Below are 27,762 nucleotides of genomic sequence, written 5' to 3'. Positions count from 1 at the left end.
TTGGGAATAATTCTGCCGTACTCATTTCTGCTTGAACACTGCAGTGGAGCCAAAGGGAAATGGGTTCAGTGGATGCTTTGGGTCATGGCTGTGGTGGGAGATCCTGGGGACAGCTCGTTTCATTATCACTTTAACTATCCAAGATATTTAAAACCCTGATATACAGATACCTACATGCATTCACAGACCGCCCTCCTTGGCTAGCAGGGACGGACTAAGCATCCTTTCCTGGAAAGGGAGGTTTAAGCTTGATGAAACATGGAAGCATTTTCTTTTTGGACATAAACCAAGGCTGACAGCAGTGCTTGAACTACTCGGCAGTACCCCTTTATGAATGCTGCTAAATTAAATATGTCCTGAAAGTTTGCCACCAGTTTTTGCACTGTGGCAGGAAGAGATACCAGTGCGCAGTTTTCTTTCCCTCCCTCTCCCCAGGTTTCCTGTAACTCATTTGTTTAATTAAAAAGAAGAACCCAAACATGAAGTCTTCCCAAAAAAATTCTAATGCATACCTGTGTTGACAGTGATTGATTTTGTTGCCTTAACCTGCCACTGTCCCTTTTGCAAATAGATGTCGAAAGGTAGGGTAAGATACTAGCAGAATCTTCCCATTAATATTCTGGTGTGGCTGGCCAGACAAAGGGACCTGATTGAGCATATTATAGTAACTCAGAACTTGGCAAGGGGAGAAAGGAAAGAAAAGTCATGCCTCTATTCGTATAATTAGTTTTTAAAGCTCTGAAGGCTATTTGGCACTGGGGTGAGTGTGAAATATGCTGCCTTTATCGCTTTATAAAGGTTAGCCTTCGGTTCATTACTGAATCAGATATGTTGGTGATAAAACGCAAAGATGCATCATTTCCAGGTTTGCCTTTGATGAGGAAAAGCAATGTAAAAAGAGTTTCAGAACCAGTTGCGCTCGAGTTACAGCAGAAATTCTTGCTTTTTGGTGCCGTTCTGCAGCAAGTGGCAAGGGCACTGTGCGCCTGAGGGAAACCACTTGTGGGGGAGCTGAGAAAGGCATGCTGGCAATTTACGGGGCAACACATTTGCCTGGAAACCTCACATTGGTCTGAAGATCACACCACAACACAGATCATTCTGGTTGCATATCTGAGATACCAAACCTGCGTTAGGAGGAGGATGGTGATTTTCCTCTCGCCTTTTGACTCCAGCAAGCTCCTGGACACTGAACTTGGGATCAGATTCTCAGGCGGAAGTTAATGGAGCAATAAAAAAAAAAAACCTCTCAGCATCTCCATGTGCAACATGACTTCTCCTTTTGCTGCTTGTGTTTCTTTAATGAGGGTAACCTGACTGCAGGGTGCTCCAGCTGCCTGCTGCTTGTTCCCCTGCATCTCCTGTTCATTTTGGGATGCTCATCCTCACTTGCTCTGCACCAAAAGGATGGGATATATTTGAGCAACATGGAAGGATACCTGTGTAACAGCAGATACTTCACCAAATCATCCCAAATGGCATTGGTCAGAAGTTACGCTATCCCAGATGCTTGTTAGGAACTCTTCTCTTCTCTTGATTTAGTCAATGCTGATCCTCTGACTGTATTTCCAATGTAAAATTGGAGCCTGTGTGTAGATTTGGGTCTGCTTGGGGAATGTGTTGCTATTGGACAAGGCAAAAAAGTCAAGCTGAAGGAAGAGAGCAGGGATGGGCTAAAGGGTGTCCCTCCAGAAGGCATGATGGGAGAGAGAAATGTACCCTCCAGTTCTGGATGTGTGTTGGGACTGTGTCTTGGGAACCACTGTCCCACACCTCAGCTCTCTTGGGGCATGCAGTATATCTCACCTGTGCCCTGGGAGAGCACATCATCCATCCATCCAATGGCACCAAAGACACTGGGGTACACTCCAGAGAATGAAATCTCCTCTCCTTTCCTTTTCATAGGGCAGAGCATGCAAAGCTGGTGGTGGGCAGTCAAGAATATCTCTGTTCCAAACACAAAGCTTTGCTTAGCCCTGGGAGCAAGAGCTAAAAGAGCTAGTGGTCTGAGGCATGGTTTTGCACTGCAATGAATTAGAAATGCTCCTGTGAGCTCTTCCTCAGAGGGTGCCTGAGGGCAGTAAACTCAGGAGTTTGGTACAGAGCGCCTAGGACTGGTCACAGCTCGAATGGCACAAAGCTGGAGGAGCGGGTGCTGCAGCAGAGGCTGCGCTGCCATTCGGCGAGACCTGGCCGGGCTGGAGAGCTGGCGGAGAGGGACCTCACGGAGCTCAGCAAAGGCCAGTGCAGGGTCCTGCCCCTGGGCAGGGACAGCCCCACGCACCAGCACGGGCTGGGGCTGCCCTGCTGGGGGGCAGCTCTGCGGGGAAGGGCCTGGGGGTTCTGGTGGGCAGCAAACTGCCCCTGGGCCAGCAGCGTGCCCTTGGGGCCAAGAAGGTCCCTGGGACCCTGCGGGGCATGAGGAGGAGCATGGCCAGCAGGGCGAGGGAGGGGATCCTCCCCCTCTGCTCTGCCTCCGTGAGGCCGCGTCTGGAGTGTTGGGTCCGGTGGAACTGGGCTGCCCAGTTCGGGAGATACAGGGAACTGCAGGAGAGGGGCCAGCAGAGGCTGTGGAGATGATGAGGGGACTGGGGCATCTTCGGGATGAGGAGAGGCTGAGGCAGCTGGGCATGTTTTGGCTGGAGAGGAGAAGACTGAGAGGGCACCTTATGGGTGTCTACAACCATCTCAAGGGCGAGTGTCAGGAGGACGGGGCCAGGCCCTTGCCAGGGGTGCCCAGCGACAGGGCACGGGGCAGCGGGCACAAGCTGCAGCACAGGGAGCCCCACCTGAACAGGAGGGAGAACTTCTTTACCGTGAGGGTGCCAGAGCAGGGGAACAGGCTGCCCAGAGAGGCTGTGGGGTCTCCTGCCCTGGGGACATTCAGACCCCCCTGGACGTGACTGTGTGCAGCCCGCTCTGGGAGAGCTGCTGAAGCAGGGGCTGGGCTGGGGGCGCTCTGTGAATTACTTCCACTGTTTCTAAAAGGCTCAACGTGCTGTGAACTTCCCATTCTCTAAATAAACAGTCTGTGGAAGCCCAGAAACCAGAACTGGGAATGAGCTGGAACAATTTGTGCTGGACCGTTAAGTCCTTCCCTTGGCACAAAGGGAGAGCCATCGTGGCAGGAGCATAGTGTTCTGGTCGTACCTACGGGTAGGGTGGTCTTTCCTTGTTTCAGATCTCTGGGCAGCCAGAAGGCATTGGCCAAGGATTTCATTAAAAGCTGTATCTCAGGTTGTACCTTCTGCTCTCTGGTGGGTGTTTTTTGCAGTGTTTGGTTTGGAGCCTTCCAGTATATTTGTTCTTTGGGCTGTCTTAGTGTTTTTTCTGCTGTGTGGTCCTTTTCTGAAGCTCTGATGTTTTATGGAAGGCTTTTCCCTTTCTTTACCTCCTAGCTTTCCCTCCCATTCTCACTTGTAGGTTTTTCTGTATCTCTTTCCTTGGGTCTTTCTCTCTCAAGAACAAAAGATCTCCTCCAATTTCTCAGGCTCTGTTTAATATATTTACAATATTTTTAAAGGGTGAAAGGATGATTTTGTAAGATTGGCAGCAGACTAGACCTTTTTTCCCTCTACTGGGACTATGAATCTGAGCATACCGTAAGTATGTGTCAATTCCATTTGATGACAGTCTTGTCCTTTATGTGAAATGGGTTTCTAGATCTCTTTTTTAGATCCTACAAGAGAATGTGCCTCTTCGTGAGCGCAACTGACACTAAACCCTGTTGCTATCAAGAGAGGTGTAAAAATGAGTAAGCACCTGAATCTTCACAGAACACCTTTGTATCCAAGAAGTTTCCTTCTGTCTTTGCCTGTCCTGTGAAAGCAAAGAAGTTTCAGAGGATTTGGGCTGGATTTGGGTTTTTTTGAAGATTACATATATTTTGAACCTGAATCCAGGAAGAATCTCCCGGTTTCAGATTTATTAATCCTACAAATTGCATTGTGTATTGAAATGAGTGCAGCAATGCCCAGCTCTTCCAACATACTTTAGGTAATGTCTATGCCTCTAAACCGTGTAGCAGGGATGGAGGGGAAAAGCACAGCCGAAACATTGAGATTCAGCTTCTCCACAAAGATGTAATAACAGCTCCTGCTTTAACAAGATTGCATATTACTAAATCACATCATTAGAGCTACACAATGTACTCCAAGACACTTCCTTGTCTGCTGTGATAAATTGTATAATAGCAACTTAACAAGACCAGAATATTCAAATTTAAGTGAGAAGATGTCGTGTGATGTTACCATTTAAAATTGTCAGTTAGCGATGTCTGCTTTTTGACAGTGTTGTGACCTCTCAGCAGAGATGTGGAGCTGCTGGGGAATGCTGGTGCTGATCACGCCAGTCCCTGATAGAGATGCACAAATTGTTGTCGAAGCTTTGCAAATCCCAGTGAACCTCAAATCTGGGTCGGTTTTAGGATGGGCTAGTTCTTCAGTCCTTTAAAGCCAAATACCTTAGGTTGGCAGGGTGAATTTATATCCACTGAGGATCCTTTGCAGAAGCTTTTCATCAGGACTACAGTGCTGTTTGGATGTGCTGTGAAAAGTGTCTTCATGTGCTGAATTTTTAAAATACCTTCAGGTGCTGAATCTTTGAAACAAGTGAAACGGTATCTTCTGCAGGATGATGGTTGAGCTGGGGTTTATTGTTCTTGCGGCAGTAAATGATTTCAGCGGGCTTCCCTTTGCAGAAAAAACCTACGTGGGTTATTTGTTTTGGTGCTTGCATGATTCTTTATTATAGTCAAACAAATTCTGGTGCAAGATGAAGAAACAAACCACCTTTTCTCTCTTTGCTTATAAGTAAGAACATAATGGGAATTTCTTCAAATTAATCAAGGGGAAACCTGTCTGCCTGGGTAGTTTCTATATACAGTTTTTAATATGGTCTCCAGGCTGACTCTATGATTCACACGCAGGAATAGAAAATAAATGGGTTATATGAATTTCTATACGACAGAAATACATAGAAAAATTTACTGATCCAAAAGAAGCTGCAAAGGTGCAATGAAACTGATGCGAATTCTATTATTACAATCTTTCCATTAGAATGTGTATCATGTTTTGAGACTGTATATGTACTATACATATTTTAAGTGCTTTATATTAGGTAGCATATTGAGTTGTTATATGGCAAGCATTTTACCCAGTAATTGCTTTCAGTAACATTTTCATGGATGTTCAATATATTGTGGTTTTGGTACAACATCGTGACAAAGCAGTAATCCTTGTTTTGTGAGCTCTTCCTACAGTATTTGCATCTTTGTCCTGTTCACACTTTAATAGGTATTTTTAGGGTATTTCCTCTACAGCCACAGCTCTGCCTGCTACTCTTAGCTGCGGTTTAAATTAATTTTGTTGCTTCCCCTCTGCAAGCATCCGATGCTCAGTGGAAAGCATTCCTCTGAGCTCTGCAGTTGAGAGGGTGTGAGAAAGGACAGGAGTGTGTTCCTGGGGAGGCTCCCAGTGGGCTTGCTTGGTGTGTGTGTGTGTGTGTGTCCCACCTCCTACAGCTCCATGCACCCTCCCAGCAAGCTTTTTCCTCGGTGTTATCCGCTGAAGGGATAATTGACACTAATTTCTTGGTAGAGAAACGGGAGAGGAGCAGTAAGTGAACGTAAAGCTGCTGCCAGAGGTACCTCAGAGACCTCCTTCCTCATTCTGCAGTATTGATGTGGACACTTGGCTGCTGTTCAGCCCTGCTCTGTCACGGTCCGAATGCCTTAAACGTAGCACAGGTCATCTTGATTTATCACACATGCTCTTCCCTGGCCTTTCTTCCCTTGCATACAAGTTTCCCATCCTCTCATGTATATGCTAAAATACGGATGAGAGGAAGCCTCGTATATTCTCATCAGTCTCTCTGTTTCCAGGCAGTTTAGCTCAATAGGTTGTTTCATTTTATTAACAGCTCATCATTGCTCTTGGTTGCTGGAGGAGAGGAGGGGGGAGCCAGTCTGCCTGCATAAGACTCCTGTGGAGAACCAGCCTCTCCCCATCCCTGCTGGTACCATGCCAAAGATGTGTTTTGCATCCCATACGGTATCCATAGAACAAGGTGGATCTAAGGCTGACAGATTGCTGGTCACTGTGTTTGGAAAGGAACAAAAATAGAGAAATAAAGATGATTTAACAAAGTGAAACAGAACAAGGTACTTAGTTAATCCAAGGATTAAGCTAGCACAGCCAGCCTGCTCTGACAAAGCGGAGATTTAAGTGAGTCCTGTTGCAGTGCACACAAATCCCGTGGGAATCGAGTCTGAAGGGCAATGAAGCGGTGTGGCACCAGCATCAGATATTGGTGTAAGGGAGCATGAGCTCCCACAAAGAAACAGCTGGACAGTGAAAAAAGGCACGTGAGTTTGCTTTATTTGCAGTGTAGTTAATAAGCAATATTAATTCCATCTGAAGCGTGGGTATATTCACAGCTGAATTAATCACAGGAGAGTGGAGCATTGCCTTTTGTTACAGATCTGTAAAACACAGTTATGAACTGCTTGGTTATGAGACTTTCTAAAATATATCATCTGTGTGGCTGGAAATTTCCATCTTTGGGTGCTCATCAAAAGATGGAGGATCTTTTATTGTTCTCGGAAGCTTTGGCAAAGTCCAAAGCAAACTGCTTGGGTAAGGTAAGATGGGATTTGAATTTTCAAAAGCATGGTAATTCAAACCCAAGGTGCCCACTGAACCATCAAAAACTCATAAATTAAATGCAGAAGGTAGCTGCAGAGCTCTTTGTATGTGCTGGCTCTGTCTTAGATACACGATTACAGATACAAATGTGACAAGTATTGGCTGAGAAACTGTATGGGAATCAAAGGTCTAAAGATGCTAATGTAGTGGAGGTATTCAAAAGAGCAGAATTAAGGTTGGATATTCAGTTGATCTGGGGTTTTATATCCTTCCGGTTAAGTGTTTAGCCTTGCAAATTTAATAAAGACAAAGAAAGGCATGTAGTGAATATTCTCTCAAGCAGGCATCCAGAACACGAGCGAAAATTTCCTTCATGGAGATGTTTGCTACCAGCAGGTTTAAATTGAAATTACAGGAATCCACCAGAACTCTCTAAAGTTACCTTCTAAGAGGGAGTTATTTGCTGAAGGTTGTCTCCACTTTAAGTTTCAGTTTGTGTGAAAGTAAGTTGGGGGTTCTGCAGTCAAAGATGTGTATTAAAGAAAAGAGATATATTTGCAGCCCTTTTGATAATTTCTTCTGTTGTTTTAGAGCAATTAGCAGAATCACATTGATCTCAACAACATTTTAGAGTATAGCTTCCCATAGAAGATCTTATTTGTATTCCCCCCAGGAGCAAAAATAGGAAATACACTGTGCTTTGTATTATATAGATTTTTCCCAGTCTGTCTGAAAGCATTGTATTATTCATGCACAGGCTATCCATCCAAAGCGGTGCCAAAACCGTTTCTCTTTGCATGTGGGAAGGCAGAAGAGCTTTCCCCGCAATAAAACTGAATTTGTAATCACGGTTGTGGGCAGCAGAGTGGTAGTGACTCCTCACCGAACAGCTCTCAAATTGTGGTTCCCAAAAAAATGCTTTTTAACGGCATTTTGTATTGGAAAGCCATGTTAATAAAGGTAGAAATTCACCAAATGTTTCATTTGTTACTTTTCCAAGTGATGGATGCAGTTGCCAGAGAGATTTGGTAGTCTTAAGTCAACAGGAGTGTTTTGGTTGGAAGGGAAAAAACATTTCTGTGAAATGTCTTCTGCTCAATGGGAACAGATGAGGGTATCCGAGTGTTTATAGGTGGGTAAAGCAAAGTGAGGTGTTTCATTTTTGCTGTAGAAGTCAATAAATGTTTTACTTGGAAGAATGATCATGTTTTGCTGGGGAAAAAAAATGGTCTAGCCTGGCCATGATCTTGTCCACCTGCTTCAACCCTGTATTCACCTTCAAACGTCCATTTGGACTTCAGATGGGTCACTCAACTGTCCTTACTCCCCAAATCTTTGTAGCCTCTTACGACTGTCCAAGAAATGCCTGGTCAGGGAAGCTTGTTAAGGGCTTTCCTGAAGTTCAGAAAGGATTTAATGTATTTCCAATAGCCAGTATTGATCAAAATTAACCCTGTCTTATGGAGAAGAAGAACAGCTGAACTACCACTGCATACTCCACTGGAGTTGGAGATGTTTCTGTGTCTCAGTCCTGACACAGCCAACAGATAAGGATTCCTCCCAAACCGCAGTATGCGGGTTACAGCCTAAGGCAGCATATTTTTTATTGTCAGCAGAAGAAAATCCTCGAAGAGATTTTTTTAATGAAGGCTATTTTTGTCTTTTGCCTTTAATGAATTCAATTGAGCAATTTAAAACCATTTCAGGGTTGGTTCATTTATATATTTTTTTCTGAAGTGACAGTGAAGTCCCAGGGACATGCTGGCAATAAAACTGCTTAGATAGTATATAAAATGCCACTGATGGGATTATTTTGCTGCAGCTCGTTGCAGCTATTATGCTCAGCAGCATGATTCCTCATTGTAAGTTCATAAAAGAGCTAATGACAGGAAGTGGAGATTTGCAAAGTTGAATGAAAAGTGGAATGCAAATTCATAACAAAAAGAGCAGCTAATGATGGGAAGAGCGTACTGAGGACCACGGTAAATGTGCCATCACTTAGAGTCTTTCAACGAAATGCACTTGGTTCCAGCCAGGAGCTGTTGTAATTAGATGTAGAAACCGTGTCCTGATTTTCTCCATCCTAATGGTACACAAAAAGTCATGCCAGAGTCTCCTCTTTCACCTGCAAAAGCAATAAGAATATTTGCCTTGCAAATAGGACATAACTAACCATGTTCTCCATGAAGACGAGTGTTGGGAAAGTAAAATCTGAAGGCAAAGATAGAACATAACAGTGGAGTGAGCAGTTACACACCTTGAAAGAACTTTTTTCGGCTTTTCGGTAAACACCTTTGTTTTTTCAGTGAACACGTTTGTCTTGGTCATCTTTTTTCACCAGGTGCTGTGTCTATGCAGGTAAAATAATGCACGGACTGATACTCAAAACCATTTGTCACTTTGTCATGATAACCCATCAGGTTTTACAGATTTCTTTTGATAGATGTGTGAAAGAAAAATGAATCAGAGATTGGAAAAGTTCATTTTCGAGGAAAGGTTAAAAGAACTGCATGTGTGTTCTTTATACATATCCCAGGGAGACAGAGAAAGCACCTGCATGTCTCAGCAAGGTGTAAATGCTGGGTGGGGGTAAGAGGTGTGGGAGTTGACTGAGATGAAGTTTGTAACTATGAGGAATGAGGTGAAATTCAGAGATTGTAAGTGCAAGGAGAAGGACAGGAAAAAACATCCCTGAGACAGAGGTCTCATTCACAGTAACAAAACTTCAAAAACTCCTCCAGACAACATTCTTGAGACCCCACACTGGAACAGTTCTACATTGGCTGGTTTGACCTTCTCCGTGGTGTAACTGATGTCTCTCCCTTGCTGTCCCGTGCTGTATTTCTGAGGTGGCTTTGGTTTGCATTTCAGGGCTGCTTTCAGCAAAGAATCAGAAGTTCTCATTGGCAACCTGGGAGATAAACTCATCCCTCAGCAGGAGATCCTGCGGGACGTCAGTGACCTGAAGGCCTTGGCCAACATGCACGAGAGCCTGGAGTGGTTAGCAGGTCGCACCAAGGCAGCCTTTTCCAACCTATCAGCCTCCCAGAGTAAGTAGCTCCCATAGGAGAACCTTTGTCTTATAAATGAGAACCAGCATAAATATGCAATTTTAGTGGAGATGGGCATCTTTGTTCTTGATTTCAAAGTGGGTTTATGTCAAAGAGAATAGAAAGCAAAGCAGCTTCATTCCTTTCTTCGTAGTAAATGCTGTGGTGTGACATCTACTCAGGCTGTGGTGGGTACCATATGAGGGTGCCAGGAGCATCACTTCTAGCATAAGCTCTGAAGGGTCTTTCAGTGTTTGAGCTTTTCAGCTGTCCCTGCTAATGACATTGCACAGGAGAAGGTATCAGTGCCAAGACAGGTTTCGTTTTCTTTAAAGCATTGCTAATTCGCTTAATATTTAAAAATATATGTGTATTATAAATTCAGTAGAGAAGCTGAACAGCTTTTAATGAGGAATGCCCTAACATGCATGGCACTAGGGCACCAATGCTCAGCCTGCAAAGGCAGAAGTAACCCTCAGTGAACTGAAGTGCCAAGAGGGCAAAGACAGGGGAGCCTGGAGACCCCACTTCTGCTCCTGGCTGTCAAGGATTGCCCGCACTGCTTTTGTGAGATCATTTCACTTCTCTGTGCTTCAGCTTTCGCTCCATCCCCCAGGGAATAGTGATTATTTTTTTTTTCTGTCTGGAAAGTGATAGAGACATGATTAGTGTTGCTTCTCTTCTTATCACTGTCATTGGTGTTGTCAGCACAGAGTCACGTTTAGAGGAGGGCTGTGGCTGTGCCCCTGAAGTAGAGCTCGGCATAAACAGATCTCAGCTCTGCTGCTTTCCACTGACACTTTTCCACTGTTACTAATTTGCAAGGGGTCACCTATAGCTCAGCTGACATGGGGTTAAGCTTTTCCGAGGACCGGGAGTCTAGGTCTCACCTGCCTACCCAGACGTTACCAGCAGCTGTCCTGTGTCACAGGCTGAAGCTGGGGAGGTGACCATGCATTTGTTAGAGCACTTCGTATTACCCTAGATCCCTGTAATAAGATACTGTGTTTTACAGATATTGAACATCCCCTGTTGTTGAGGGGTTATATTAAATGCAGCTGCCTGGGGTGTGGAAGGAGGCATCTACACTTCGTTGTAGATGAGGAGCAGAGGAGAAGAAAAGCATTGCATAAAAAAGTCCGCACAGCTTGGTAGGATCCCAAGACACATGGGGATGCGGTGAGGATGCACAGCATTCCTGCCTTTTCTGGGAAGTGATGGGGGAAATTTTCTGGTGCTAAAGTTGTAGTGTTTTATGTCCATTAAACTAATTGTCCTTCAACAGCAGAGCATCTCTGGTTGACTGACAACCTTTCCTATGGCTTATAACTCTGCTTTAGAGCAGGACCTTTAAACTCCTTACTCCAGATGACCACAACCAGTTTGTCAAGATCCAAAAGGATCAATAAGATTATACAATCAGCTAACAATTTAAGACCCAGAATGCTACAGGTAACTTCAATATTCCTGTAACCCATACTTTGAGTTCTCAATACCTGAGTGACAAGAAGAATTACTGTGGTCTCACAGAGTGTACTTTAGAAGATTAAAAGAAATAAAAGAAAAGAAAACAAAGGCAAATGGAAAATGCTATCAAAGTTCAGTAGCCAAATATTTATTCACAGAACTTCAGTTACTGGGAGAGTTCTTGGGGCTGAGGCATTGTGCTCTGACAGTCAAAGTTGTTAAAAATAGAAACATCATTTATAATTTCAGTTCTGGTTGAAACTCAATTTTTTTAATAAATCAATTTTGCCAAACATTAAAGGGCATGAGTATGACTTTCAGGCTTCTGAGAGGACGTTACGTGCAGCAGTGAATAAACATAAAAGTACGAAGTGTAATATTTCACTTGGCAGCATCCTCCTGACAATAAAAAATCATCTTCCTTTGTAATAACTTTATACCAATGCACTAAAATGTCTGTACACAAGTGCCAGGAGTATCTGAAACAAGAGGAAGAACGTGCAGTGTTAGGAAATGATAGAGGCTTTTGACCTCATGGTTATAAATGAAACCTGGTGGAATATATCTCATAAATGGAACATCAATAGAGCTGACTGCAATCTATATGGGAGAAGTAAAAAGTGATGCCGTGGGGCAGAGGTGGTGGTATAAGTCAGATGTATTTACAAATCCAGCAAGCTACAGTGATGTACAGGGGAGTGCAATTCTTTTGGGGAAGAATATGAAGAGTAAACAACAGAGGAAAAATGAGATGAGATGTCTCTTTCCATCCCACCTGGGCAGGAGGATGAGAGCAATGCAAATGTGCTTGGACTGCGCTGAGAGGAGGAAAAATTACATCTACCTATTGTTTCAAAGATTCATACAATGTTAATGCCATAACATTCAACTGTCGTATGGTGACTTGTTTTCTGTTGTGGTTTGATCATCTGAATTTCTGAGCATGTCATTGCTGGAAGCCACAGCATGTTAATGAGCATTGGGGGAGGGAGAAAGGGAAATAACTGACCTAAAGTAACGCTAAATAAAGGGAGGCTGTGCCACATGCTGAAGCTCACCAAACTCAGATTCACATCACTGTTAATGGAGCCAGCTTATTTTTTAAGGCATGCCCACCTGAAACCCAAGCATTCTGGTTCAATGCAGCTCGAATCCATGGTTCATCATGTGCAAGTCAATGGGCCATTAGTCACCCAGCTCGCTTTTTGGGTGGCTGACTTTGGGCAGATAGCAGTTGTTACATTCCTTTGAGCAACTTGTCTTCTGCTTTGTTTTTCTCCTTGGACTTGATGCTACATTGAAGTGTCTGTTCTTGAACAAGAGCACTGACCGCATTAACTGTTAGCCGTGGTGGGGGTTTATCTTCCGTGCTTACCACATGTTGGCCAATGCATGATGAGAACTCACATCCGGATCTTTGATTGTTTGTTTCTCTGTTCTGTCCCAGCAACTTGAGATTAAATCTTGCTTCCACTCAGGGCATCATCAAAGCACTTGGTGAGTGACTGGGATGAGAATTTTCTGTGCAGTGCCAGAAATACCGTAATCTCCAACAAGTCCATGACATAGTGGTGGTGGCCCTGTATTCTTTTCTGTAGAAAGTTGGTAGCTTTTCCAGCAAAGCTTCCTTGGCTGTAAACCAACTTTATAGCATATATAATAGCATAGCTAGAGGTATTCAGAAACCACAGGGTGGAGTTGGGCAAATATGGACATGTTTGGGGAAATCCTAAAAAGGGGACTACCTGTTGGTGGCTTTTTGGTTAGGTTGTCAATTGTCCCCTTCCTAGAGATAAAAATTCAATAACCTTTTGCTGTGAATGTGCCACAATCATCACTCATTTAAAACCAGTCTTGCTAATAGAGTGTTTTATCATGCTGGGCAGTCTCTGCATTCTTCATTATTTAGTGTTTGCTAAGCTGATGACTCTTCCATAGCTCTTCCCTTATCTGCACTCCTTCAGAATTGGATTTTATATTTTCCAAACCAGTCAGATATGACAAAGTCATTTTCTTTTGCTCTTGTCTTTTGAGGGAATATAAACTTCTTTTTAACAATAAGCATTGAAGGATTAAAGTTTCTGGAAGAAGACAAATTAACTGAGGAAGTCAAGTAAATTTTAAATCGTTTTTATATGAAAATGGAAGAAGGGTTTCCTCTTCTCTTCCTCTCCTGCTTCTCTGCCTTGTTATATGCAGATATTCCCTTGCCAGAGCTTCAGCCTTCTGAAGCCCTCTGAATATTTTACAAAGAAGGAATTATTATTCACAATGAAGGAGTTGGGACGTTCTTTACATTTTTAAGATGGTTGCATGCTGTGTGTAGGTAGGAAGGTGAAAGATTAGCCATTAGCTTACTGAGTTGTGGATAACCTTTCAAATTCAGCCAGCTGCTGGCATCTTGTGACTTCCAGGTTGTTGTAGTCAGCACTTAATGACTGGCTGGCTTAAACATTGAGTTTGAAATTACTTTCTCATAGCCTGACATAAACCACAATTGTCTATCTCTTCTAGATGGCTTACTGTAAGAAAGCTTTTGTATGTGTACCATGTGTCCACATATGTTTGTAGATCAGTAGATACTCTTGTATCCACCCAAAGATGTGCTTAGTGTACCATGTTCACTTGCTGCGTGTGCTTTCTCTTTCTTGTCCTTGATGAAGAATAATACCATTTTAGTACCTCAGCAGTTTTATCTAGAAAAATAGGACTCCAGCAATAGTGTCAAGAAAGACACCTCCTCCTCTGTCATTGTCTTCTCCAGGAAAAGAAAATTTTTAGAAATGGATCCTGAGGCTCAATATTTAGTCAGAGTAAGGAGGTGCATCAAGAAGCCTCCTGAGAGGAAGCATTGGGTCAGGGGGGTATTGATATCAAGGCCCAAATGGAAACAAACTCTTGAGTGTTTTTATTGTGGGCTGTTTGTTGGCTTTTTGAGCACCCCAGGTCCTGAGTTCATGCAGTTGGGTGAGCACCTTACTGTATCTGAAAACCACACACATGCATGCATGCTTACCCTTTTTCTTGAAGAAGAGCTTCAAAAGCATGAAGGATTCAAAACATACTGTTTTTTAAAACCAGACCTAAACCAATGATTTCTTTGTCAGTTGTGACAGCTCTTGACTTTCAATACCAGCTCCTCCCTGTCCCCCAGTCTCCCTTGGAAGTTGGCACTGGAGCAAAGATTCCTTAGAAAGCAAAGATTCGAAGTCTTTGACACAAACCTGGCTTCAACGAGACAACAGGCTTATCCTGTGTCTGCAGTGGCAGAAAATAGAAGTTAAACTCTCAGTAATTGAGGAAAAATCTAAGTACACATTTGGAATTAACCTCTGCAGCTCAACCCTGCCTCCCTATGGGGAAGCACCCCAGGAGTAGAGGAGATGCATGGGAGACCTTCTCCGGAGGGCTCACCCCATCGCTGGGACTGCCATGCCCTTGAGGACATCTTAACCCTGCTGCTGTCAGCAAAGCTGTACCCACAGCAAAATAAACAGGATGAAGCTGTTTCTGTGCTACCTGCTTCTCACTCCACAGACACGAACTGCAATTGCTCACTGGCAGAGCTGAGTCTCCGCTCTGGTGATTTGCATTAGACACTGAGCTAATTAGGGTGTTTGGTTAAGCCAGCTGCATGCGGGTTTAATGAGAAATGTGGAAATGCCACGCTCCCTTTTCAAAGGGGGGTTGGCACAGACCATTGGCACACCATGACTTTCCAGTTCTCCCTCCCCTTTTCACACGAGCCATATTCCAGGAGGGGTGGAGAGACAGCTCCAGGCAGGACCATGGCCTTCCTGCCCCTGCCTCTGCCACCAATCCCACTGTGGCAGCTGTAAATAGGGTGTTTAAGTGATGTCAATATGTCAAAGTGATGCAGGTGCCAATATGCAGATTGAGAGATAAATCACTCTTGTTCTTCCCAAGGAAGTCCATTCCCATTGGATTCTTATCTTTCTTTTTGTCACCCATCTGAGCAATTGAAATCATACTGTGCACCATACAAAATCCAGCGTGGAGTTTGTTACTGGCACAAGCTTTACCCAGGAACTCAATGATTTTTGGTAGCGCTCTTAATTCCCACTGCCACATCATACTGTAATCCTGTGATTTCCAAATTAGAGGCCTCAATCTCATGTGGGGTTGCAAACCAGGCAGATTTAATTGCAGAAGTGCTGAGAAGTAAAATCACAATGAGGACATAATAAAGCTTAGGAGCCATCGGCTTCATCTGTTTACGTTGCAAAAAAAGCGTGGCTCTTTCCTGGCAGCTGGGTCTAGTTACAAACACCATCAGGGTGCTGTTCGATCTGTGTGTTTATTTAAGATGTTATAAAATGAGGAGATTTATTTAGGGGCATTGCAGTGTGTGCAGAGACAGTTTGCCCCTTCTGAAGTATCTAAAAGGTACAGCTTCTTAACTTCTTTATCCAGGGTGCTTCCAAAGCAGGTTATTTTCTACTGTTCAGGGATGCTTTCACCCTAGAATCAAAGAGCAATGGAAGATACCTTCACCACTTCTTCTACAGATGAGCAGCACTTCACCTCCAGATTTGCAGCAGTTTGGATAAGCTACAACTTCAAAATCGGAGGGGGGTGGGGATGGCAGCGGAAGGTTTGTACTACAGTTTTTTAACAAATACTGCAGCAATCTGTCACTGGCTGGCTCTTATTAATGGTAATGCTGAGAATTTGCATCACATTTTCTGACCATGGATCTCAAAATACTTTGAAAAGGTTAGTGAAGGCCATTATGGGATAAGACTATCCTGGACCACTTTGCACCCTGAGGGTCAGCATCCCCTTTTGCCTGGCTTTGTAAGCCTCCTCATACTAAAAAAGGCTTTGATGGCTAATAGAAAGCATCCTGCAACACTCAAGAAAGCGATGCCTTTTTAAATTGATGGCGGAGCCCCTTTATACCACTTTGCCAGAGTAAAGGAGCTATAATTTACTGTCACTTTAAGGCCCCTTTCTGCTGACAGAGTGGTGAAAAGGGGTCTCGGTACAAATGAAAATCAGGCTCAATGCAGTGGTAAAATTGATGCCTTTCATTTTGTAGTCAGGCCACACAGCGGTGGTGAACTTAGATGGGTCTTTGTGTTTAACCCCAGTGTTTCTAATGAACTGAATTCAGCTCTGAAATGGGGCTATACTTCAAGCTGGAGCTTGGGGTTTTTTTCTGTCACTGAACTTGTAACACGTCTTGCTGTATTGATTGCTCATGGGGAACTTTTTTTGTAGAGATCTATTAATAGAGAACCTTGTTTAAAAGCCAGATTAAAGATGATCAACATGTGCCTGACCTCACGCAGGAGAAGGACTTAGTGAATGCTGTTGCTTTATTATTGCAACAAAAGTAAATGGCTTTCTAAAACAGGAAAAGCTGCAAATTTCTAACAAATGCAAAACATCTGCCAATAACTTTTAAAAGATAAATCGTGAGTGCTTGTATTATTTGATGGTTATCTGTTGCTTCAATATAACTTAGTCTAAATGACAGCTTTCCATTTTAGCTGCTTAAGCAGTCTATTTTCCAATGCTTTTTTTCCTGTTCCACTAATAGAACAGTTGGTGCTCTTCTGCAAATGCTCAAAACATAGTTAGATCCCCTTCTTAGGTGCTCTGAACATTCATAGTATGATTATCCATAATGTCTTTTTCCATGTTATAGCTGTGCACACATTGATTGGAGATCTGGTGTCCTGGGGTGGTCCTTCCCACCTCTGCCTTGCAAACTGTTTGATCAGGATCGTATTAACTCAGTTTGTGTCTACGATGTGTTTTACAGATGAACGCAAGTTCACCCCATCCATCCCGAGTTGGCCACAAGTTCACATGAATGTGGGTAGTCCTGCAGTAAGGTCAGGATGTCAAGCCCTGCACCTGGCTGGAGTGTATTAATTTGGTCTGGGAACGGCTGGTTCAAAACGATTTGGACACCTTCATTCAGATATAGTTGGTTTGGAGGAGAACCACAGGAAGCCAAAAGGAAAAGATCTTCTTGGGCGTCTTATCCGCAGTGCTGTGACTCATATCCACACAGCTCCCTCTGGTCAGTCCCACAGCTCAGCCTGTTCCTGCATTGACATCTCTGGGATGCTGCAGAGATGACCAATGTCATCTCCTCGCTGCTACAAATCCCACCATTGCCCATGCGTGCTTGGGGCTGGTTTTTAATCAAGAAATGAGATACCTGCCTCGAGTCATGTATTTCCCCAGGTGGGACTCCCCTTGAGCAACGACAGGAAAGCTTTGTCATCCTCAGCCACAGTAAAATGTGGACCTGTGAAGTCCAAACCAAACCATCTGTGATCACCTGCTGACTAATTGCCATTTGTAGTTTTGAGAGAAGCTACAAATGTACTCATATTTATGTTAAAGCTGCTACAAACAGGCTGGAGACTCCTAGCTAATATTTAGACCATGTGTTCAGCAGATGCATCATGTCACCTGGTGTTACTCCATACTGAATGGTAAAAGCCTAATGGGGGAACCAGTGTCAGAGTGCAGAGGCCTTTCAGAAGACTTTTGAGAGGGAATATTAAATATCCATCGATATCTTGACTTGGCTCTTGGGTTCATTGATAACAGGCTCATAAAAGCTCTATCAGCAATACTGTTGGATGTGTTTTCTCCCAGAGAGCCTCCAGATTGAATGGATTGACCCAAGATATCAAAATGGGATTATTTTTTTCCCCTCTTAAGTGCTAATTCAGCAAAATTGTCTTGAATCCAAAAGCAAAGCTGTGTCTGTTGGTCTCTTAACACCAGCTGAAGCTGACCAGGATCTGAGCAGAGCTATTTAGGCCGCAGACGAGAGTCCAGCTGGTACCATCTTAGCTGAGTTGGGTTTTGGAGTATTGAAACCATGGAAAATTTATTTGGGACAGCAAAGTGTTAAGACTAACCTTCAAGACCAGCAGAAAACTGCTAACCTTGTGAAGACAAAATAGCTGTTTTGGCAAACCTGAGTATTAAGAGATTTTTTTTTTAATAACTTTGGCAAAAAAAAAATGGGTCTGCTTTACTGAATCTCAGGGACTGAAACCATACAGTCATCAGACAACTGAAAGTTCTTGTTTTCTTGTCAAAGTGATCTCCTAGTGCCTTTCAGCGCCTTTTTTTTTTCCTTGAATGTCTGCAGTGAAGCTGTTCTTATGGATTAGTGGTTGCAGCTTTCCCCAGCCTCAATGCTTTACATCAAATATTTAATGGTTAGAAAATGAGATGTTGTTTTCCTGATCTGGATGCTCAGCATTTATGGTTCTTTATCTCACAGAATAGGCACACCACCATGATGCAATCCCAGTATTGATCTGGTGCTGTGGGGTCAGCACTTAGCTTATCGTCATGATTACACTAATTACTCTTGTTCCATCTTTCTTTCCTCCCACCCACCAGCCTTAAACGCAGGGGACTGTCATGTAAATAAGTGACCTAATTAGCAGTGCTTTCAAACCATTTTACAATGAGGAACCCTCACGAGTAATACCAGCAAATCAAGGTTTTTCTGGAAATAACTCCAAAGAGCTTGCTCTCCACTCCAGTTGGTTCAATGTGTTAGGATCTCTTCTGAAGAAAATGACTCATTGGTGTCAAAGATTAATAGCAGTAAGTCCACCTGCCTCTCTTTGGTTTGTTAGAGGTGATGGCTTACCACACTGGGGAAGGGGCAAAATCATTTTCAAAACTCGGTGAGCGGGCCCAAAAGTATGGTCAATCATTGATGTCACCAGTGAGTCAATTCTCCACGGTGCATGGGCTATAGGGTCATTCTGTATTTGTGTGGGACTTGGGGGAAGTGACTCTTGAAAATCACAGAATCACAGAATCGTTTGGGTTGGAAGGGACCTTAAAGGCAAGGGACCTGCTTCCAACCCCCCTGCCATGCGCAGGGACACATAATAGTAAATAAGCAGAAGTTGTGGAGAAATCAGACTGTGAGTCTGATGCAGCTGATGCAAAATGTAACTGATGTTCCTGCTGACATTAAGGTCATCTCTGTGCTTGTCTCTTTTCCTGTGAGTAGATTCTGTGTGTTTCCCATCCTTCAGCCTACATTTGAAAACCCTTTGTTGTTTCCATGGCTATTCATATTGACACTTTAGTCTATATCCTTCTGGACAAGGCTCATTCATTCTTGTTTGTCTTCCAGCACAAGCCTCTCTGCTGCTCCTCTTCTTGCTTTGCAAACCAATCTATCAAAAACAAAGAGCCTCCAAAACACTTTTATCTAATTGTCAACAGTCAAAAAAAGGGATCCTTAAGGTTTCTGCAGAACTGTATTTATTTTCAGTACCTTTCTTTACCTTGTCCCCGCCTCTTGCAAAGAAGAGCAGTTTTGCTCCTGGGCATCAGGATACTGATTTCAGGACTTCAGGACTACTGGTCCTTGCTCTTCTGGCAAGTCCAGTAGACTGGGAGTTTTAAGTCCCTGGGGAATATGTCCCTCTTTGGATGTCTACCCAGAGAAATTGTGCAATGATGTTTTGAGGGCATTTATTGCCAAGGTACAGCTCAATACCGCCTCAATGGAGGACTCTGAGGAAAGAAAGGAAGAAGTTAAATTTATGCTTGTGTGTGCAAGGGAAATTAAGTGGAATCTCAGATGATTTTAAGCATCACTCCCTTTCTTGGCTCAGTTGATCCCTCCCTTAAAACATCTTGATCCCTCACTTTCTAGTTCCAGATTCAGTTATGCTGCTTTGTAAGTGTTCTAATACCAATCACTGATTTTTCTTTTCTGTTTCTGAGGAAGCCTTATGTGCAGGTTGACAGCTCTTTGTAGGTTTGGGGACTTATTTAATATTAATCCAAGCATGTGGCCAAAGCTCATCATCCTTATGCGTTTAGCTGCCAAAAAATTAATCATTTTAATTCACGTAGGACACATCCTAAGAGCAGTGTAGAGAGTCTTCCGTGAAGCCAGTACATAAATGCCTGTTGTTTCCCTCTGCCTTGATTCACATTATGTGGATTTTTCTCTAGTTTTCACAAATGCCCAGCATTCCTGCTTAGTGCTCGCCAGTGAGTTAATGGCACAGCCAGCGTGCTCTGAGTCAGATACCATTAAAGTATCATTATTTTGATGATACGTACATGTTTATGCTGAATGCTGTGAAGCATTCTTTATTAACAGTTGAGCTAAAATTATCTCCATCAGCTCTGAGGAAACACTGCCTTGAACAAAGCATCTGGCCTTCAGGTTTTCTGTTTTCCTTCCATTCATTTTTGCTCATTCATTCACAAATGTTGACAGTTTATAAAAGGTCTTCTCTGCCTATTGAAACTAGTGACAAATGGGTAAAGAAATCAGTTTGGCTCTGTGTCGATTGATGGAAGTGTCTCCGTTGACTTCGCTGAAGCTGTGGTTTTGCCATCTTTAATGAAAATTAGGTGAAGCACGTGGCTAATTCTGGCTGACCAAGCACAGAGAAGGGTGGGAAACACTGAACAGGCAAAAAACACTTTCCATTGCAGATGTATGGTTTTTACTAAGCTTTCTAAATCAAGTCACTTCTGAGCTAATAGAATTCAGACCAAGAAATAATATTTCTGAGAGAAGTAGGAAGGGGAAAGTTACCTTATAAATAAGTAAAACCAGAAAAATTTAACACAGAATAGTTTTTGCAGTTGAGAAGCACTGAAACAGCAAACTCTGGACTTGCCGAAGAGATCCTTCCAGACTGAAAGTCGTCAACTGTGACAGCTCTCCTGCTCTTAGCTGCACCTGCACAATTTTGCATCCTTCAGTGAAGAAAACCTGCTCTTCAGAGTTTTATAAATGAACCAAGAGGTTGTGCATTCTTTTTGTTTACATTCAGATTTTTTCCAGACCTGAATGCGAAGTGCTTAAAGAAAAGTGTTGAGCAACCAGACCTTCCAGTGGCTTATCGTATGATAGAGCTAGAACCTCCCACCATACTTCTTCCCTACCCCTCTAGCTCGGAGACATCTTTGTTCCCCCTGATAATCCTTTTCCTGAGGCTGCATATTTGCAAAAAGTAATGGAAAACAAACCACTTTTAGAGGAGTTATTGCCTTTTTAAAAGTGCTAATTTTCTTGTGAAATTTATGCCTGCCAGCAGAGGCAGACCAGAAACTCCACAGGCAGCTCTAACGAGACAATTCATTAACTAGCGAGTGTACACACGCCATAAAAAACAGTAATTCACAAAATGAAAAACTAATAGAGTGTTTAGCCTGTTCTTTATCACCAGCGACAGTCTGTGCTCTCCTCATCATTAGTGTTTACCGAACTGATGGAGACTGCAACCCAGCCTGCTTATCATCACTCATCGCAAATGGGGTCATGATGCTTTTTTCCAGCATGCTGCCTTGTCCCCTCTCCCACACTGGAATTTTAGCACAGAGTGATGGGCAGAGAGGCATGGAATGTCAGCCTTCAGTTATGTCTTGCCTTTCACAGCTTTTGGTCAGAAGTTCTCCTTCCTTCTCCATCCTCCTCAGAACCTCAAGATTTGCAAGGGAAAATCCCTTCCTTAAGTATCTTCCCATACAGTCCTGGTTGCCTCTACTAAAGAACAGGATTCATTACTAGTAATTTTCTATGAGTAATAATAATGAGAAACTCTTCCTGAGCTTGTTTTCTCTTTACTTCTGCTTGTCCTTTCAGTGTTGGCATACCTTTGCCTCACAGCACCAGTGAGTGGTTTTGCCATTGATCCCAGTAAAAGTTGAGCCAGACCAATGCTGAGTATTTAGATAATTCCATTCTCCCATCTCTTGTTAGAAACATCCTGACCTCTTAAAGTATGTCCTTTCTTGGCATTTGTTTGGTTTTAACAAGAATCCCTGTTCTCTCCTGTGTTTCTCTATCAATTGATATGGTCAGCTGTGCGCTCAGCCCGCATGTGCATGATAAACGTTCTCCACATCTAAGAGCTTTGCAGGGGTCAGAGTCAAGGAGGATGGTTGCAGCTATTGCATGGGAGACTCAGTGCTTGGCTTAGGTAGGCACTGACTCTCATCACCTCTGCTTATCGGGTCCTTCACTTGTCTGTAAAGACAACTGGCCACAGAGACAAGCTTGTCTTGGACTCAAGAGTTAATCTTACCAGTCACTGTGGAAGTCAGAAGGTCAGAGCACTGATGTGCAGTCACCGTCCTTGCCAGCTAGGCTAGCATGGGCTAGGGAACTGCCTTCCAGTTTGGAGCCTGTGTGAAGATGACAGCTGACATCAAAAATCAAAGTGTTAGGTGCCAGATACATTGAGGTTGGACTAGATGGCTTTTAAAGGTCCCTTCCAGTGCAGACCATTCTATGATTCCATGATCTTGGAAGTCTTGGGAGATGTCATTGCTCTTATTGATTTTTTTTTCTCTATATTTAAAATTTACAAAGAAAACAGTGTAGGTAAAAGGAGCAATGCAGTAATATCTGCATAAATATTCTAAGTATTCAGCCATATCTAAGAGGCCCAAAGGTTCACAATTCTGAAAAGGAAGGGGGAGGATGTCAAACCCAAAATCTAACATTGGTTCCTGATTCCTGTAGCTCTGAAATGAATCTCTTGAACTTTGGGAGAATCAAAATCCAGTTCCAGATTTCATGGCTCATTCCAGCTCTTTTCTATAAAACTGCAGCTCTGAGATCTCCAAACAGACCAATTTGGAGGTAGGCAGTGAGTGATCTATGCCTTAGAGCTTCAAATAATACTCCTGCAGTGAGAAACCAGTCCAAGTGGCCATATGGGTTGCATATAGTTGTTGTTGTTCATTATTTCTCAAGCACCACAGGTGTGCACAGTGCTTTGCAAGAGGATAAAAAGAGAAGTTCCCTGCTCCTCAGAGAGCTTAAGCTCTAAATTAGATCGAGACAACATCTCAAGAGTGGTGAGAGATCAAAGTGGGAGGAAAGATATGTAACCACAAAAAAGGAAAGTGGCTTGAGAGCAGGGTCCTGGTATTTATCCCCACAGAGAGAAAATCATTTGAGTTGATTTGCTTTGTCTGGTTCTTTTTGGTTATTTAGGCTTCTTAATCTCCAGCAAGTTCTAACATACCTCCCAGCTCCTGCAGCTGAATGCAGCCATCCCCATACAGCTACATGGAGGCGATGCTCCATGCCACTTGTGTCAACTTGCAGTGAGGCTGTGGGCATCTTGGCAATGTACCTGTCACCTTGCAAAGCCCTTGCTTGTCACCTCACAAAGCCCTTGTTCACCAGCATCACTATAGCTGCAGCTTTCCTTTACTTGGTTCTGGCCCAGATTGTCGCAACATGGTTTAACAGAGAGAGGTGGTTTTTTCATGGTGACCTATTTTAAAAAATATTAGGTTCCTTCTGCTGTGTGGTTTCGAAAGACAGAGGTCTCCTGGCATATGTCTGTCTTCAGAAATCTCACCAAAATAAGTCCTTCATGTTGTATCTAATGTGCATACTGTAGTGCCATAGTCTAACTCTCTTTAAAAACCCCACATAGTCACATATCTAATTCTGCCCAACTTCACCTAATGCTTTTTCCTTTAAATAACCAGATAATCTTCTTTCTTGTTGATGTTAGAGTAGTGATTTTGTCTCCCAGTGGCATCATCACCTCATGATGCTAAAAGCTGTAGGAACAGGAGACGTGGAAACTCAAGAGTCAGCTTGGATGGCAGTGATGGATAAAACCACATTATCCAGGTTTTACATGCCAGGAACTAAAGCACAGGAGAAAGCAGTGCATGAGATCTGCAGAGAAGTCTCCAGCAGAGAGAAAAGTTAACCCTGAGTCTCTAAAGGTGTGGTCCAGCATGTAACCCATAACAAATTTCCCTTTCTGTGTGTGTATTTACAATTATTTGTAGAGTTTCCTCTTCTAGAGAGGAAGGGAGTAAGAAATTAAAATTTTTAAAGCTGTGAACTGGTCCCTAATGTTACCTGTGGGGCACCGCAAGCGTTTCATACTGCATGTCTTTTCCAAATAGGAGGTTTTTTTCTCCAGCAGACTTGTAAAATTTCTCAGTGAGCCTTTCCCATTTCCCCTGTAAAGCAAATGTGCATAGTGCTATGCAAAGCCTGAGCATGTTGGAGGTTTATTTCTCAGGTTCAGGTTGCACCAGAGCCAAGGCAGAGCCTGTAACCTTAGATTGATTTTTCTCTGTGCGCTATTAAATCATTCAAATCTGTTAGCAGTCACTCTGCTCAAGCAGGGAGCAGGCAAGATGTGCTATTGTAGACCTTGATTGGTTACAGAGGTTTGTTTATGGGCAACGCGGCAGGTTTTGTTTAATATTCCAGAGGTCTGGTAATTTACATCCATCGATTTACAAGGCACAATCTGTCAAGAGGCACCAGCGCAGCATTGAATTGCAAAATGATTGAAATCATTGGTGACAACGAGTGTGTTAAGTTTATTTTTCTCAGGTTTGCTGGAATGAAACATTCCTTCTCCTTGGAGTGAGATATCTTGGCTGTGCTTACAGCAAACTAGAAGAAATCCCAAACAAAACCGTAACTGTTATCCAGCGTCACGGGAAGCTCACTTAAGACAAATGAAATTCATCTGTTAAGGCTGCAAGATGATAAGGCCCAAGGGAGCAAGGTGATGGCCACTGCTTACCGAGCTGTTGGGTATTTTGCTGGCCAGGAGCACTCATGTTCAACTTGGTGTAGGTAGGTTATGAAGGAGCAGAAGGGGAAGAGTGGATGGATGCTGATCTGCTGTTTAGCTTTTCCAGTATTTTGGTCGGAAATACCTCTCTCTTTGGGCAGAGAGCTCAGAGTGTGCTGTGGTGGGTTAACTGTGCAATGCAGGATCTCCCATTGTCCATAGAACTGGCCAACTCCAAATTACATTTTTTATTCAAGGCCTTTTAGTAATTTAGGCTCTGATTATTTTTTCCTAATTTTTTTTTTTTTTTTTTTTTTTTTTTTTTTTTCTGCTACAGCTCCTTCTGTGGGTTTGTGTTGCCAGGGATGATGGAGTAAAACTGTCTTGAGTGACACTTAAAAGAAATGGGATATTCTTGTTGGCTGTGAATACTTTCTGGATGTCCAAAGAAGGAGAAAGGAAAATTGATGGGCTCTGAAAGGCTTCCTTTGGTCTTGAAAAGCAAAAGTACACTTTGGTGTCCTCATAGTGCATGGGAGAAATTGGTATGCACCCCCCGATCCAGCAATGGACCCTCCTCCCCGCCACAGCAGTTCTGAACACCCAGAAGGACTTCAGTGCTCTGGCTTTAAATAAGGAGCAGATTGTCCCCATCTCCCTCCTCCTCCTCTTATCTCCACTGACAAATACAGTTACAGCTTCACTTAAATTGCTATAAATTAATTCTGGAGAGTAGAAAAATTGTGCGTGTATCTCTCCACTGCAGAAATTAGCTGACTATTGCATTTTGGATAATGGGTCCATCCATCTCCACTGCTTGCAGAGAAGCATCACTGGAGCGAGCTGGCATGATCAAACCAGAGGCTGCAGCCCCAGCGCTGCCAAAGAGGGATGATTCTTGCAGCAAGTCCATCTCCAAGAGTGAGGCTGATAGAAACTTCTCAAAATGTAGGATTTTTGACTAAAAATATATTCCCCCCCCCCAGCCCCCCAATAAAGGTGAGGCTTCCTGCTCTTACTGTGACTAAATAAGCATGCCTAGACCTGATCCTGAGCCACAAGTCCTGCTACCCTCCAGGGAAACAAATGTCACTTGGAGGTCTCACAGCTGGAAGGTGGGTGGCAGCTGGACAAACAGCTCTTCCAAAGTGCCTTCCGAGGATCATTTCTTAACACCGTTATCTGGAAATTAGAGGCTGTGTAAATAAGCCCATCATGCCCTCGCTGATGATTTCATTTTCTTTGTGGGAGAGACCTTAGTGAGTAGAGAGGCTTGGAGGAGTGTCAGGGTGTGCTAGGGAGGAGACATCCTTGTTATTCATACTGGGTGGATTGTCACTTTCCCTCCTTATTTCTTTTTTACGCTCCAGGCCAGTTAATTATTTTCAGCAGTATTTGCCAGGCTATGAGTTTCTTTACCGTGTTCCTTGGTTAAAAAAATTATTTAATAAATATTGTGGCAGAGTTGCTGAAGGAGGCTACTTCCAGGAGCCATGTTTTACATGGCTTCACCCGTGCATGCTTCTCGCTGGTTTAATTCACAGTACATTTAGATGCACAATTAGGTACTTTGCTGTGTGCAATCTTTTCCTTTTGCTTTATCGCACTCCTTTAACTGTACAGTTCTGTCTTGTATGTTTACCTCTGTTTCAGTTTGTTTTGCACAAAATAGGTTGGGGCTTTTTATCTCATTTTCTTGCCTTTTTTCCTTTCAGACTAGAGCTGAAGGTGTATTTAATTTTAGGAGTGAGTCCAAAGCTCGGCATAGGTTCTTCTTTCAAAGCAGGTCTTCGGCTGTACAAACAGCGGCAAGTGACATTTACTTAATCAGTCTCCATCAAAATGAAAGTTTATTGTCAACAGTTCCTTGATGATGTACAAATCCTTTCTGTGCAGAGTTGCGTTTGCATCTGGCTAAGTGCTTACCGTGTAACTAACATTAGTATGAGAGAGGAGATGTTTCTTAAAGCCAGCAGATAACACACCTCCATTGTTCAGGTTTATCACAGAACAACTCCGAGCTGAAAATGTGAAGCAACCATAAGAAAAGCAGATACGGCAGAGCAAAAGAGTACTCCCAGGGGAGACAGGAAAGCTCTAGTCCCTTTGTGGCACCAGTTACAGCTCAAACACAGCATGCGGTTCTGGTTACCTGTGCTCAAGGCAAATTAACTGAAACCAGAAGGGGTGCAGAGAGTTGCTTTTGTCAGGCATCAGAACAGGCTGCCCAGGGAAGTGGTGGAATCACCATCCCTAGAAGTACTTAAAAGATGTGTAGACGTGGGGTGTGGGACATGGTTCGGTGGTGGGCTTGGCAGTGCTGGGTTAACGGTTAGACTCGGTGATGTTAAAGGTCTTTTCCAACCTAATCAATTATGTTGGGATGTCAGAGATGGAGAACTCTGTAAGGCAAAGAATAATGCTGGTGTATGGAGAACCAATTATGAAACGTCGTGAATAAGTTTAGGCTGGAAATTAAATCCCAGACTTTGAACTTCACTGTTAGGGAGGTGATGTTTTGAAGGAGTTAGCAAGGGTAGAAATCTGAACAAATTTAATATGGCACACAAGTTTATACTCAAGGCCACGGGACATAGGACTTGTGGGGACTGGACTTGATGATCCAGGAGATCCCTTGCAGTCTCATTATTTAATTCAAGTAGAAGTTGTCTAAGCAGGGCTGCCTGATTTCAAACATTGCTAATCACCCTATGCAGGAAGTCATTTCCGAAGTGCCGCTTGAATAGACTTGAACTCAGATATTTGGGATACGATTTCTCTAATTAGGGCGGAATATATGATAACAGTGTGTTAATCTTGTTAGTGAAGCTGCTTCTTTAGCTCGAGTGGCAGCAATTTTTGTTGCAGGGGAGACGGTTCAGGGTTCAAACACTTTGATAAAATATTAAGGGATGAAGGCTGCAGAGTTATAGCTGCATTGACACCTCTCCAAGAGAGGTGATGCTCGCATGGTTGAGGTAAACTCAAGGTTTTTTAAAAGACGTCTCATGGGAGGGAAACAGTTGGTCCATGACCAAC

At 43.2% G+C, this 27,762-nt stretch overlaps 1 protein-coding gene across 1 annotated transcript in view; it reads left to right on the top strand.

Annotated features, from left to right (window-relative positions):
- Positions 1-27,762, top strand: part of EXOC4 (exocyst complex component 4) — a 412,836-nt gene that overhangs the window by 349,853 nt on the left and 35,221 nt on the right. The window contains exon 14 of the mRNA XM_080393436.1: positions 9,516-9,694. Coding sequence (XP_080249562.1) covers positions 9,516-9,694 — 179 coding nt within the window. The remainder of the gene's footprint in view (positions 1-9,515; positions 9,695-27,762) is intronic.

The sequence above is a fragment of the Falco punctatus genome (genome assembly GCF_963210335.1).
Source record: "Falco punctatus genome assembly, chromosome: 6".
In the NCBI taxonomy this organism is placed as follows: domain Eukaryota; kingdom Metazoa; phylum Chordata; class Aves; order Falconiformes; family Falconidae; genus Falco; species Falco punctatus.
This window is presented reverse-complemented; position numbering and strand designations above follow the sequence as displayed.